Source organism: Geotrypetes seraphini, chromosome 2 (genome assembly GCF_902459505.1).
Source record: "Geotrypetes seraphini chromosome 2, aGeoSer1.1, whole genome shotgun sequence".
In the NCBI taxonomy this organism is placed as follows: Eukaryota; Metazoa; Chordata; class Amphibia; order Gymnophiona; family Dermophiidae; genus Geotrypetes; species Geotrypetes seraphini.
In genome coordinates this window covers 494,521,355-494,536,921 of record NC_047085.1, presented here as the reverse complement: position 1 = coordinate 494,536,921, position 15,567 = coordinate 494,521,355, and the positions used below count along the sequence as shown (strand labels likewise).

Genomic DNA, 15,567 nt, shown 5'->3' with positions numbered 1-15,567 from the left:
AACCTACCCTAAAAACGAGGGAGGAGATTCCCCTCCGGGGGGGGGGGGGGGGCTCCCTGCACTCCCAAAAGTTTCTAGGATAGTAAGCAGAAGTGTTTCTAGTTGTGCTTGTTTTACTGGGGGGGGGGGGGGGGAAACAGAGGCAATTCCGCCTGCTTCGGGAAACAGAGGGGTGGCTATGCTGACCTTTCCCCCCTCATAAGGCTCTAACAGCGTCTCGTGATGCGACCTGGGCTACTACAGTCATGGAGCGCGAGAGGGGTGACGGGCTGATGGGGGGGGGGGGGAGAGGAGGGGGAGGGCTGGCGAGCGTCAGCGTTGACGTTTTGCCAGAGCCGAGCGAGCCCCGGACTGCGCCGAGATGGGGCTTGTGCAGCCGGCCGGGCTCTGAGGCGGCCCCCGAGGCGGCGGGGAGACGAGTATGAGGGGCTGAGGAGCGCCCGGGGTTGGGGGGGAGAGGGAGGGAGGGAGGGAGCAGCACACCGCCGAGAGCCCCCGCCAGCATGGAGGCAGCACGGACTCCGCGCCTGAGGGGCTGGGGGGCCGCGGCGCTGCTCGTCGCCTTCCTCTGCGCCCGCGCGCCCCAGGCTTCTCCCGGTAGGTCCCTTCTTTCGGCGCTGAATTGCGGGAGACCCCCCCCCCCCAAAAAAAGCTTTTGTTTAGCCCCTTTGATTTAGGTGGGGGGGGGAAAGGATAAGAGGGCGAGATGAGTTTGGGGGAAAAAAATTGCATGCAGATGTGATGTATAATTTAATTAAGGGAGACCCCCCCCAAAAAACACAGCTTTTGTTTAGCCCCTTTGATTTAGGTGGGGGGCAGGTGGGGGGGTGGGAATGGATAAGAGGACGAGATGAGTTTTGGGGAAAAAAAATTGCATGGAGATGTGATGTATAATTTAATTGCGGGAGACCCCCCCCAAAAAAAAAACAGCTTTTGTTTAGCCCCTTTGATTTAGGTGGGGGGGAAAGGATAAGAGGACGAGATGAGTTTGGGGGAAAAAAATTGCATGCAGATGTGATGTATAATTTAATTAAGGGAGACCCCCCCCAAAAAAAAAAAATTTTTGTTTAGCCCCTTTGATTTAGGTGGGGGGCAGGTGGGGGGGGGGTGGGAATGGATAAGAGGACGAGATGAGTTTGGGGGGAAAAAAATTGCATGCAGATGTGATGTATAATTTGCACGCGAGGGAAAAAAACCCCCCAAGTGTGACTTTTTTTCCATGCTCTTGTTGCTAAGTTGTTTAGGTGCATCACTTTAGGGCGGTAGGGTGAGGTGGTGGTGGGGGGGAAATGTTCTATTTGCCGGTGGTATTGCAATCTGCAGCAGACACATTATTGAATGCATGATGGCATGACCTGTGTGCAAATAGGGCAGGGCGGATGAAGGAGCTGGCGACAACGCATATGCCGTGGTGGCCTCCCCCCCCCCCAACCTGTCCCGAATCCCTGCCGGCCAAATGGACATTGGCTATTCCCTGATCCCCTTAAAATCGGTGCGTTAAAAGTGATCCAGGTTTGGAGGCTTTCGTGTCCTTTTGTGACAAGTCCCACTTGATGTCTTTTGTAGCCGTTCGCTGCCCGCTTGGCCCGTCCTCCCAAGGGAGCTCAGAAGGGAATATAAATCAGGTCCTTCAAGCATTTTCCCTAAATGACCCAGGGGGGCTCACACTCTAATGTACTTCGGGGTAGTGGGGGGGGGGGTGACTTGCCCAAGGTCACAAGGCTGTAGCTCTAACCACAACGCCACACTTCCCATTAAAGAAGGTACCTTTTACTTTTAAGGATTAAGAAGGCACCTTTTATTTTAAGGAATTCATGATTGCTCCGCCTTGAGAAGGGCGGCTGTGCATGCAACACCTGGATACTTTTAAGGGGAGGGAAAAACAAGATCTTTAGGTTAAGTTAGCAGTTAGGGAGACACAGAAGCTGGGGGGCTAGGGGGCCCAGTTTCCTCCAGCCTCTTCGGTTCCTGATGTGTGTGTGTGAATGCAGAGAATGTGCTCCAGATTAATGTTACTAGAGCGGGGGGATCAAGGCCGAGAGCTCTTCCCCCCTCCGCAGTCTGTAGCCTTCCAGTTATAGATCACAACTGCCTTTTAGCTGGGGAGGGGGGGCTTTGGTTTGGTTTTTGATTGAGCGCGGACGTAACAGCATCATTTTACTTCAAGGAAAGAACTTGATGCTAAGGTGGTCTTTCCAGTGACAGACTGAGGCACGTCACGGTTTTCTCCCTGGCCATTTTGTTTCTCTGTTAAATAAGATGAAGGTGACTTGTTAGACGTTTATTAAAAAGTCTTTATTGTAATAAAAAAAGACTACAGATGGCTGGAGCAGCAAGGCTAGAAAATAGGGACGCCCAGTTTAAATCTTTGGCTTCTTGTGATCTTCGGCAAGTCCCTTAACCCTCCATTGTCCGAGGTACAAACTTAGAATAGGAGCCTTCCAGGGACAGAGAATACCCAAGTTACTCAGTTGTACAAAGTTGTAATAGCTTTCAGGCTTGCATCGCATATGAAATCAATCAATAAATGCATACAACAGTTACGCTGAATGACTTCTAAAGCATCTTAGCTTACCCGCTTCTCTCTCTCTCTTTTTTTTTTTTGCTTATACACCCTCAGTGCCTGTATGGAATCTAGATCCTAAAACCACCTCGGATATCCAGAGGTTTGGCTCGGAGGGCAGCAGTGGAACTTTGGATCATCTCTTGGCAAGGAGTTTGCCTGATTCCGTCCAAGAACCTCGGAGAAACGCTGCCGCCGGGCAGGAGGGAGAGGCCTTTGTGAAAAACCAGACCTGGAAGAGAACGGAGGAACAGCAGTCCTCCAAGAACCCGCCCGTAGATTCCCCAAACCTGGCGCCGACAGCAGGCACAGCTGCCGCCGCCGCCACTTTGATTTCGACTGATGGAGATGGCAGCCTCCCCCACGCAGGCGGTGGGATTCGTAATGAAAACAATGAGTCGGCCGTCTGCGTGGAATGCTCTGGAGGGATTAGTCGTGAAAGCTTACAGCCCGACACGGAGTCTTTGGCGGTCAAACATGAAGGTGTTTTGGAAGCTTCAGGAGTCCTGGGACCTACACCTGGACCTGTTGGCCCAGAGTCCATTGCCCGGGAGTTAGGCGGCGCTGACGTGACAGCTGAAAGCCAGGAGGACGTTGGGAGTGGAGATCATCACCGTGGGACCTCTGCAAATGTGGCCACATTTCCAAACTCCTTACAGAAAGAATGGAGCCTGGGGACCTATTTTGGAAGCTCCACTACCCTTCTTCCGTCCCCAAGTGCTACAGCAAAGGATACTGCTACGGCAAGTGAGCCGGGGGGCAAAAGCATTAGCCCAGATTCTGCAGAGGCCGACCACCTTTTGCAAGTATTTCAGGAAGCGGTCCTCCAGTCACCCTCCCCGAATGGAAAACCTGCAGATCCCAACCCCGATTGGGCGTCAAAGCCTGAGATCAGCATGGATCCAGAAAGAGAGCAACACCTGCCCTCAGAATCCTGGGACGAGACAGCTAGTAGCTTTCCAGCCCAGGGCAGCACCGATCAGACGTTACCACACAAGGAAACGGAGCCCTGGGCTGACAACATTTCACCCCCGAATGTCCTGAAACCACCAGAACCCCCTTCAAAGAAGCTATTGGCCGAGATCATTGATGCTGACTACTACGATCTTTCCGATCTGGATGGCCATAGTGATTTGGAGACTTTCCCAGATTTGGACTCCACTAAAACAACGCAAGACAAAAAAAAGTCATCCTGGGTGACATCGGATCTCTACAGTGACTTTATAACCTTCGATGAGTCCGATTTCTATCCCACAACTTCATTTTACACCGATGGGGACGAGGAAGGCGGCGCTGAGGAAGACGAGGAGGATGACACAGAGGCCGAAGAGGGCGCTGTCAGAAAGCCTGGCGGCGAGGACGATTCCAAGCCGAAGACCTTTACTCCCAAAATACACATGACGGCACGGAACGAGAAGCCCACCAGTGTGCAGCAAACATTCGTCACCTCCCAGGGTGAAGCGCGCCCCAAATCCAACCCGGAAATGGTGAAAGAGCCGACACAGATACTGGCTGGTTCCGGCAACAGAAGCACGGAGTGCAGAAGTGGTTACCTTAGACACAACAGAACCTGCAAGTCGGTGTGTGACATTTACCCCACTTACTGCTACAACGGGGGCCAGTGCTACTTGGTGGAAAACAGTGGGGCATTTTGCAGGTAAGCAATGCTGTCGTTCTACTCGTTCTTCCCTGAGCTATACTAATCGCTCTGGAGGTTTAGAGGATGTCTCAAGCGAATGTGTAAAAAAAACAACAAACAAATGAAGAGGGAAACAAAGCGCAACACATAGAAAGCAAAACAAACAGCACCAAGGGCCTCCAGGTAATGGCGATCAATGTATGTTTTATTGAAAAATACCCGACATGGGCCGTGTTTTGGCATATCCGCCTTCATCAGGGGTATGTTAAAAATATATTGATAAAATCAAAACACACATAAACTTTAAAAAAAAAAAATGGCATACATGTAAAAAGTATATATATCTTGCATCAAAAAATGTAAAAAACAAACAAACAAAAAATACATTACAAATACTATAAGTATAAATTCCCTTGTGAACTGATGAATAATGTAATTACAGTGAATGTGTACAAGACAAATTTGCATATGCAAAGTCTTCAGTGCAAGCAAATCTCTGTCACGTACAGGATTTGAGAAATACATCCAGAGGCACCAGGGATGAAATGTTCTTGCTATTTTTGTAAACAGGATGAAGGGTGTTCCCATGCATCTTTTTCTCTCTGTCTATGGCATATGGGGATAGACTTAAAGATCTCAATCTGTATACTTTGGAGGAAAGGCGGGAGAGGGGATATGTGATAGAGACCTTTAAATAACTACCGTACTTTTCGCTCCATAAGATGCACTTTTTCCACCCCCATAAAGGGGGTGGAAAGTAAGTGCGTCTTATGAAGCGAAGATACAAATTTAAGCCCGCTGCTGCCGCCGCTGCATATTTTAACCCCCCCTGCTGCCGCCGCATATTTTTAAACTACCACCCCCGCTGCATATTTAAAAAAAAAAAACCCCACCACTGCAGCAACTTGAATCCCACCCGCCCGCTCGCTCGCTTGCTGCTGTCGTACCTGGTGGTCTAGTGAATTTCCTGGCCAGAAGCGTAGAGATCAAGAGCAAGCCTTCTGCACTCCTGCCTGGGCCCGCACCGATCTCCGAATGGCTGCAGTCAGCACTCGCGGGACTCGCGAGAACTGGCTGCAGCCATTCAGAGATTGGCGCGGGCCCAGGCAGGAGTGCGGAGGACTTGCTCCTGATCTCTGCGCTTCTGGCCTGTGCGCTGCTGACTGGGAAAGATGGGAGGAGTTAAAAAAGGTACCGAAGGGGGATGATTAAAGGTACGGGGGGGGGGTACGGGGGGGATAACCTGGAACAACTGCTTATGCCTACTACTTATGGGGAATTTAGGAAACACTTTAAAACATCTGTTCCTGAAATATTTAGGCAACTGACTCTTTTCTGAAATGTTAATAATGCATTTTTGTGTGTGAAATATATATTTTAAAAATCATGTTCTCTCCCAGATGACTTCGGTCCAGATTTGGCAGCCTCGTAAATTGGAGCTCATACCCAAGGCAAAGAATAAATCTAATTATCTCTTGAGTGAGCTGCATTATGCCTATATTATGCATGCCACTATTTTTTACACCTGAACACAGAAGGCTTATAAACCACTTTGGTATATAGTTTAGGACGCCTCAGCCCCACCACTCCACCGCTGTAATTGAATTTAGTATTACACCGGGAAGGCTGTGTGGTGCCTCATCATCGGCAGTCCTTTTATAGTATATTTTATTCAATTTTAATTTTGTGAATGTTTCTTAATCAAAATATTTGTGTTTAATACTGAATTTACTAAAAGTATAAATATTGACTTATCTCAGCCGCCTTGGGAGCCAGACCCGACATGTTTCGCACTGCTTGAGTGCTGTTTCAAGGGTCTCCCGGGGCTGCCGCTGTCATCCGACTCCTGCTATAAATTTTTTTCTTTGATCCTATATTATGCATGCAACATAACAATGAGTAATTTAGCACTGATCATTGGCTTCTTAACAAGGAATTAATAGAGTTCATTGGTTTTAATTTAAATTTACAGATATAGGGGGTGTCCCTCTTGGTGTCTAGCATTCATGCTAGCTTGCAAGAGTTACAACCAGCCAAGGACTACCAGAACATCCGGGGTAAATGGGAGGGGGAATTGCAGATTAATTTGGGACAATGGAATGTAGCCCGTACCTTGCGGGCGACGCCTGGGGTCACCCTGTGTGCTTGGTTGCAGGAAACATATTATCGGGTGACCTTATGCGCCTATTACACTCGTACACAGTTGTATTACAGTGGGGGGGTCTCCCTACAACCCTGTGTCATAAATGTGGGATGGGGGGACACACTTTGGGACATGCCTTTTAGTCCTGCCCCATTATCCAGCGCTTCTGGAGGCGTATAATCTCCTACATGTTAGGGTCAATTGGGAGAGCCTTGCGTAGTACCCTGGCCCACTTTGTCTTGGATTTGCCAGAGGCTTTTGGCCATTTGCCTAGGGGGCATCGGGCTCTCTGTAGGAAGATGAGCTTACTGGCCAGGAAATGTATTCTTCAGTGCTGTACGGTCCCTTACCCTCCGGCGTTTTGGCATTGGCGGTACTAGTTGCATCAGTTGGCCATCTGGGAGGCGCGGGATGCTGGTGGGGCTAGGAAGCGAAAGATGTTCTTGAATATCTGGGAGCCATACCTGCAAGCTTTGCATCCAAAGGGCCACAGTGCGGTCTTAAGATGGGTGTCCTAATCTTGGTGCTCAGTTAGTTGGGCTGGGAGAGTACTGGTGAGTATAGGTGGGGTGGGGCGTAGAGCACCATTGGGGGGAGGGGAGGGGGGATTGGAGAGGGGAGGTGAGGGGTATTGAATGGTTCTGGCATTTAGTTCCGGTTGGGATCAGTGGTATCGGTGGGGGGAGGGGTGGTGTGGCATCTTTGGGGCTCATAAGAGTCCAGGGCCTCGGAGAGCTTTCAGCCGCTTTATTCTCGCTCGCCCTATGTAGAGTAGGATGGGGGGGAGGGAGTTTGGTAGCTGTTACTTTTCTTCTGTACCTGCTTGTTATTTTATTGTATATCATTGTTTGTACTGTGCACCCTTGGGGTGCTCTGGCATTGTCTTTGTTATTGTTTGCATCAATAAAAATTGTTTGAACCTAAATTTACAGATGTAAGTTTAGGTGTGGTGCACAGAAATGGGAGGGTCGTGTGCGGATTGGGGACATTTCTCAAAGTTATGTTCATAACTATAGAATAAAAACATGACATCCGATAAAGGCGAAATGGCCCATCCACAACATCCATTATTTTCTCTTCTTAGAGATCCCATGTGCCTGTCCCACACTTTCTTGAATTCATATATACCCCCTCCTTTACTAATGCATACCGCGGGTTTTAGTGCCGACAGCAGTGGTAACTGCTTTGACGTTCACCGCTGCCAGTGCTAAAACGCGCACTATGCGTCAGTAAAGGAGGGGGATGGTCTCTGTCTCCACCACCTCTTCCAGCATGCTGTTCCATGCATCTACTACCTTTTCTGTAAAAAAGAATTTCCTTAGATTACAACTGAGCCTATCACCTCTTTTATTTTGTTTTATTAAATCTTTATTGATTTTCCTACTAACAAAAAGTGCAACACAATATTCATATCAGTAACAATAACAGATAAGCACTTAAATACAATCAATAGCAATGCAATAATATAACCCCCCCCCACCCCACAATTACATCAAGGAATCACACTAAAGATATATCCCTCCTCTCCCTCCCCCCCGGATGTGTCTGAATTATACCAATGAAAAGAAGGATAAAAGAACTACACTTCCCCCTCCCCATTCGCGGTTCCTGCACTCGCAGTTTCATATAATCGCAATTTTTTTTCTGGGAAGGAGGTAATGTAAAAAAAATCCATCTTTTTTTCCTCCCTGCCGCCTTCCCGGCCTTACCTGGTGGTCTAGAGGGCTTTCGGGGCAGGAGCGATCTTCCTACGCTCCTGCCCCGTGCAGATCGTCATGAGGAAATGGCTGCTAGGAGTTCCCGTAGTCTCTCGAGACTACGTCGGGAACTCCCTACAGTAGGAAGATCGCTCCTACCCCGAAAGCCCTCTAGACCACCAGGTAAGGCCGGGAAGGCGGCAGGGAGGTGAGGGTGGGTCAGAGCTGGAAAATCGCGGTTTTTCGGCATTTGCGGTCTGGCTCTGCCCGTATCCCCCGCGAATGATGAGGGAGAAGTGTATAACTTCATCCTATGCTTCCTCATTCCAGAGCTTCCTTTCGAATGCTGCTACTGTTTAGGTTTTTGCCAGGTACTTGTAACTTGGATTGGTCTCCATGAAGATTTGATACTGGGTTGGATGGACCATTGGTCTGACTCAGTAAGGCTATTCTTATGTTCTTATGAAAGAGACTCGCCTTATGTGCATTATATAGGTACGAGGTTGAATCAAAAATTAAAGGCAATTGTAAAATTATTCAATAACCGGAACAGAGCCAGTGAAATGCAAAATTTATTCTCGTACATTGCCTGTTGGATGGTTTGTCCACACAAATTGCAGCACTCGGCCTTTAGTTGTGTGGCAGCCACAAGGTCAGAAACATGGATGCTCTATTGCAAGATTGCACCATCAAAGAACAACATGCAGTGGTGTGTTTTCATTGGGCAAATGAAATGAAACCTGTGGAAATTCACCGTTGAATATTGACTCAGTATGGACTTAGCACTATGAATCAATGAAAGGTTTATGAGTGGGTAAAAAAAAAAAGTTTAAAGTGGGAAGAACAGATGTAACTGATGAAGGTTCTGGTCACTCATCAACATCGCACACACAAGAGCACGTTGACAGGGCAGATGCCTTGAATAGAGAAGACTGATGGATAACAGTGTCTCAGTTGGCTGCAGATTTGGATATCTGCTATCTATTTATTTTTTTGCTTTAGGGGACATGCATCGCTGTTTCTGTGGTGTTGCATTGTATGCAGAGTCTAGCTTCTTGGTGGTTCAATTTAACCTTTGTCTACTTATTTCTATTTTATCCCCCCTTTTACAAAACTGTAGAGCATTTTTTTAGCGCCGGCCATGGTGGTAACAGCTCTGATGCTCAGAATTCTATGAGCATCTGAGCTGTTACCACCGTTGCTTAAAACCATATTAGTTTTGTAAAAGGAGGAGAGGTTAGTTTGTGATTACATATTCCATACTAGGCGAAGGTGTGTTCTGTTTGTATGAAAGACATGTTTTTTTGTTAACGTTGACCAGTCTTGTTTGGCGAAATGCATCGGATATGGTTCTTGGGAGCACATTGAACAAACCTGATTTGAATCTCCTTATTTTCTGCCAATCTTCTTTTGTTTCATATTGGATTCTTTGGTGGACTGCTTGCCTTGTTGTTTCGTTGCAAGTTAACATACATGGAGTGGAACATACTAGATTTGGTTGTCTATACATACATATGGGTTACAGTTGGTTGACGTAGAGTGAGGCAGTTGAGAGGCGTTATTTAGTTATTAATATAGACTTATATTTTGGATAGTATTACTGCTTTACAATATATTTGAACACTTTTATATATGTACTAGTGTTTAAGCCCGTTACATTAACAGGTGCTAGAATATATGCCTGTCTGTCTTTCTTTATTTATGTCTCTCTCCCTGCTCCTGCCTCTTTCTTCCTTTCTTTCTGTCTCTCTCCCTCCTGCTATTTTTCTCTCTCTCTCCCCGGCACCCTTTGTCTGTCTGTCTGTCTGTCTCTCTGGTCCCCTGTCTGTCTTTATTTCTGTCTGTCTCCCTGGCCTCCTTAATCTGTCTGTATTTCTTTCTGTCTCTCCTCCCCCACCCCACTTTCCTTTGCAGAAGCAGCAGCGGTATTTCCCTTCCCCTCCAGGTCCCTGTGAAGTAATAGCAGCATTTCTCCCCCCCCACTCCCTTCTCCCCCCCCCCCCACTTTCCTTTGCAGAAGCAGCAGCGGTATTTCCCTTCCCCTCCAGGTCCCTGTGAAGCAATTCCCTTCTCTTATTGTGAGCTGTCCTGCTCCGTTCGGCCCCTCCCTTCTCTTAATGCGATCTGGCATGCTCCGTTCGGCTCCTCCCCCTTCCCTTCCCGCGGGCTGGCCTGCTGCGGCCGAAGGTTTTTGTTTCAAGTTTTAAAAGTGCCGGCGGCGGTTCCTCTCACGCTGCTTATCCACCTGTAAAGAGCAGCCTGCGATGGTGGCCGGCTTTAGCGAACCTCGCAGGCCGCTCTCCAGCCTTGGTAGCACGTTCCCTCTGACGCACGGTATCGCGTCAGAGGGAACGTGCTACCGAGTTGGAGAGCGGCCTGCGAGGTTCGCTAAAGCTGGCCACCATCGCAGGCTGCTCTTTACAGGAGGATCAGCAGCAGCAGCAGCGGCGAGTGAGGGCCGAGGTGTGTTCCCTGCCGAGGACGCGGGCAGGGAGAGAGCTTGCCTGGCTTCCAGGGTGAGTGAGGGCGGGAGGAGGGGAGTGGCCAGAATGTTCCCTGCCGCTGGGTTGGCTGCCACGGATCACACACCACAGCGTCAGGGAACACGAAATCCTAAGTGCGCATGTGTGCTTAGGGTTTTATTATATAGGATGGAAAGGGTTTAGATTTAAAGGCCTGGGTAAGTAGGTGGGAAGGGAAGGAAGGATTGTTCAGAGATGTTTGGAGGTTGCATAGAAGAAAAACTGTATATTGATATGCTAATCTTTGTTTGTTTTGAATTAAAAAAAGAAAAGAAATACAAGTGGAAATAAGTAAATAAGAAAAAAGATATATGGGGGAGGGTGTGGGCAGGGCAGGGCCAGGGGGGCCCAGCGTACTTGTGTGCCTAGGGGCCCTTGAAGAATTAATTCTGCCCTGCTGCCAGCTTCTATCCGCTACGAATTAGAAAGTTTGGAGATAATGGGAGGGAGAAGGCACTGAGCATTGACACTTAAAAGCCAGCCACTGCTAAGTTTGGAGAGGGGAAGAACAGAAATGCTGGAGACCTTGAGAGGGGGAAAGGGAGGTTCGGAAGAAGAAGGGGAGAAATGATGGACACAGTGGGTGGGACTATGGAATTATAGGGAAGATAAGGGGAGATGTTGAGTTTGGGGGGGGGGAAATTGTGGCGGAGCTTTCTGCTGTCCCTGTACAGGAGTGATCGAGGATATAATGGTGCTTACCTTTAAAATGCAAAAATGTAGAGTTTTGTACCCCAGCAACTTCTTTGCTCCTCTTGGATGTCCAGTTTTGTAAAACACAGCAATTACGTGGTGCAAATTTGCCACTTACATGATTAACCCTTTCAGGACCATAAGGATCGTAGGCCAATTTTTGTGGTTTTGACGACATTTTTATGGTAAAAAGGGCTTGCAGATGCCAAAAAATTGATTTTTTTTTGTGAAATATCATTATTTTTTTTTTTAAAAATCAAACTTCTGGCTTATGGACAGTGTGGCAAGTGAATCTTCTCGTCAATCTGGCAACGACGCTAATGAATGAATGTCGGAACCAGTTTGTTTACATAAAGGCAGTATCATATGGAATCCGTACATATCAAATTTAGAACTGTAGACTATCCCAATCAAAATTTATAGGATTTTAAAGTTATGGGACAAATATGTCCCTTGGTCCTGAAAGGGTTAAGAGCCAGCACTTACTCTAGGCAGGTACATTCAGGTTCATCTGAACACACAGAAATATCAAGTGCACAGACGTCACTTTGAATTAGCAAGGGCACAATTGATTTACACACTTAAAAGTTCTAGTATGCATTTTATGTGGGCATAAATGACAACTGTGTCAAATGAACATGAAACACGAATTGAGTGGCACAGTTTTCCGTTTACGTGCAAAGGACATGATGTACAGTATTGATATGATATGTGCAATCTTATATTCCACCGAATCCCTATTAATTAGAGTTTTAGGCGGGCTATAAGCAGCGTATTTCTACATAGAATTATGGATAAACATATTACCACATGTTGCAAAGAATTATACATGCTATAAAGAATTATATATGCCAGATAAAGTTATCAAATTGTGCATACGGTGTAAGGTAATATGTCAGAGATAGCAACTGACCATTAACATTGTCTTTAATTCGGGTGACTTGTATTAGTCTCTTTGGACCCTTTGTAGGGATTTCTTAAAAAACAACAATATGTTTTTAGATTTTTGAGAAACAGTGTATATACGAGGGGCCACTAAAATGTTCTCAGCCCATCCAAGAAGAGAATGATGTGGAGCCATGAAACTCGCAAGTTATTCCACACTTTTCTTGACACTTTTTGTTTCAATGATATGAAATGTCAAGAAAAGTGTGGAATAACTTGTGAGTTTCATGGCTTCACATCATTCTCTTCTTGGTTGAGCTGAGAACTTTTCAGCTATCCCTCGTATTGTGATGTCATAATGCTTCATTCCACCAGTGCCTAAGAGCCAGCCTCATCGGTGATGTCACAATGGCTTGGTTTCCCTATACTTGTGCCAATTTACTAGATGCAGTTGCCTCATTGAAACGAAAAGTGTGGAATAGCGTGTAGGTTTCATGGCTCCACATCATTCTCTTCTTGGTTGGGCTGAGAACTTTACAGCGGCCCCCTTGTGCGAATTACAATGGGACGTGAGTTCCACACTTTTGCTATTTGGTAGTTGAATGATTTGCTGTGAGACATCTTGTATTTGATATCTTTCAGAGTAGGGAATGATAGGGTCAGTTGTTAGAGTTACGTTGATCAGTAGATCTACCCAATAGTTCAGTAAATCTGGGGAAGCTATTAGGGACATCACGTATAGTGCAGACATGCCAAACTCTGGCCCACGGGCATTTGGCCCGCCAGACAATTACAAATTTGCACTTAAGCTGGCCTGCCGGCAGACATTTTTTTTACCCAATCAGGTACATGTGCCGCATTAGCTGTAGGTTCACGCATTAAAGCAGCCTGCAGAGGATCGCTGGTCGGCTGTAGCGATCCTAGCAGGCTGCTGTAGCCTCAGCAACATGTTCCCTCTTCCTTGGTTCCGTACGTCAGAGAAGGGGTGGGACCATGGCAGAGAGAACGTGCTGCGGAGCCTGACGGCAGCCTGCTAGGATCGCTACTGCTGACCTGAGATCCTCTGCAGGCTGCTTTAATGCGAGACCAGGAAGCCGGGATGGAGGGAGGGAAGGATCAGAGGGCCAAATCTTGGGCTAAAAGGAAAGATGCCAGACCTCCGGGGGAATGGAAGGGAAAGCAAGCGAGTTATCAAAAGACAACCAGAGCCTGGGACCACAACATGATTTGAATAATGACCAGAAAATTTTATTTTTTGTTTTGTGATTACAATATGTCAGATTTGAAATGTGTATCCTGTCAGAGCTGGTGCTAGACAGCAGGCGTGAACTAGGACCTAAAAGAGAGAGGAAAAGTCTTTTTTATTTGTTTTGTTTACATCACAGAGCCGGCGTGGGGCTGTAGAGGTTATAACCCTGTACTTCTAAGACTAAGGGGTCCTTTTATTAAGGTGCGCTTTTAGCACACGCTAAATCAGTTAGTGTACCTTAATAAAAGGACCCCTAAGTATCTTATTCTTAATAAAAAAAATTTGGCCCGCAACTTAGCCTATGTTTTAGATTTCGGCCCCTTATGTGATTGAGTTCTATGTGTTCTTGCACCCACTCTGTTGTTAAATTCATTAAAAGAAATGCTTGTGATTTCTCTTTTCATGTCATAGTCTATGACAGTGGTGTAGAGGTGCATCCACACATAGTCTTTGGCTTCAGTTGTTTGTAGCCAGGTGTTATGTGTAGGTATAACCTCAAAGGACCATCCAGTAATTCTGTATTGGTCCATGTAAAGGATAGGATGGACTCTACCTGGTATAGTGTTTTAAATGCTAAGCAGCATAATTTGAATTCTGTTCTTTTTTTTTTTTTTCTATCGGTAACCAGTGTAGTTCTATAAGCAGAGGTGTGACATGGCCAAATCTTGATTTGTAGTATATAAGTTTTGCTGCAGTGTTTTCATATCAGTTGTTTTTTTCATTAGTTTCAGTTTTTATATTTCCAGTCCAATTTTTCATGGAAAAGTTTCGACCTGTTGATTCTCTTAGTCCTCTAGAGGTTACAAATATTTCTTTCTCTCTTGCTAAACTTCCTTTTGGTTTGGAGCTTTGGGATCACTGGTTTTGCTGTTTGTTAGATAAATCTCAGAATATCTGGCTCCGGTTTGAGATGCGCTACTTACAGTAAAACCTTTCTCCTCATGCATGCTCATGATAGACACCTGGAAAACCCGACAGGGAACAGCAGGGTCAGCAGGATGGGTCTAGGATGTCCTAGATCTAGAGTAGGGGAATCTGACTTCGGCCCTCTCCAAGTCAGGTTTTCAGGATTTCCCCAATAAATATGCATGAGATCTATTTGCATACAATGGGAGCATTGCATACAAATACTATGGGTCTTATGCAGATTCATTGGGGAGATCCTGGAAACCCGACTGGGTTGCAGCTCTCGAGGATGAACGTTGAAAACCCTTATCTAGAAGAATGAATAGAAAGAGCCGAGCTACTCATAAATGGATTAAAAAAAGTCAGGCTTAAAAGTAAAAATAGGTACAGGTTATTTTAAGAAGGTGACAGCATTTTCCAAAATCCCTCCAGGCACAGACACTGATTGTCTCTTCTTGAGTATCATAAGTAAGGCTGCCAAATGGGTCCAGATTCTCAAGACAGGGTTGATCCAGTCCTGTGTTTACCCCCGTTGCATGCAGGAATTTGTAGTTCTGATTTCTTCATGGCATTCTCTAAGAACAGCAAGACTACAAGTCCCAGTATACAACTGAGGTAAACACAGGACTGGATCGACCCTGTCCTGTAAATCTGGATCCAGATGGCAACCAGTTAGAGTTACCATAAGGCTCCAGAAAAAGGATGACAGACTGAGACATCTGGGTTTTCTTCCATTGCTTTCAGTGCAAGTAAGACTCGGATGTCTCAATCCATCCTACTTTTCCTGGAGCCATATTGTAACCCTAGGCCCTTAATCTTAAGTGCCGCAAACTTTACAAGAACAGCCTACAAGTTTCAAAGATTCTCAGGGTACCAGAATCCAGAGATTTCTCTGTATCTCTGGTCTTTTCATGAAAGGAGAATTTGCAGCAGATGTAGAAGGTTCAAGACATAGAAACATGATTGAAAGATAAAGGCCAAATGGCCCATCTAGTCTGCCCATCCACAGCATCCACTATCACCTCCACTCCCCCCCAAATCCCATATTTTCTTGACTTCAGACACAGTCTTTGTCTCCACCACCTCTTCCGGGAGACACTTCCATGCATCTACCATTCTTTCTGTCAAAAAGTATTTCCTTAGAATAGATTATTCCTGAGCTTATCACCTCTCAACTTCATCCCATGCTATCTCTGGACTTTTCTTTGAATTGAGAACATAAGAAGCGCCATCTCCGGATCAGACCTTCGGTCCATCTAGTCCAGCGATC

The 15,567-nt window shown here is 46.4% G+C and overlaps 1 protein-coding gene across 6 annotated transcripts in view; it reads left to right on the top strand.

Annotated features, from left to right (window-relative positions):
* The first annotated feature begins 474 nt into the window (after nt 1-474).
* The window catches only part of CSPG5 (chondroitin sulfate proteoglycan 5), a 114,819-nt gene continuing 99,726 nt past the window's right edge, over nt 475-15,567 (top strand). For all 6 annotated transcript variants that reach the window (XM_033931936.1, XM_033931932.1, XM_033931935.1 and 3 more), the window contains exons 1-2: nt 475-597; nt 2,621-4,220. In XM_033931936.1, coding sequence (XP_033787827.1) covers nt 504-597; nt 2,621-4,220 — 1,694 coding nt within the window. In that variant the 5' untranslated portion in view covers nt 475-503. The remainder of the gene's footprint in view (nt 598-2,620; nt 4,221-15,567) is intronic.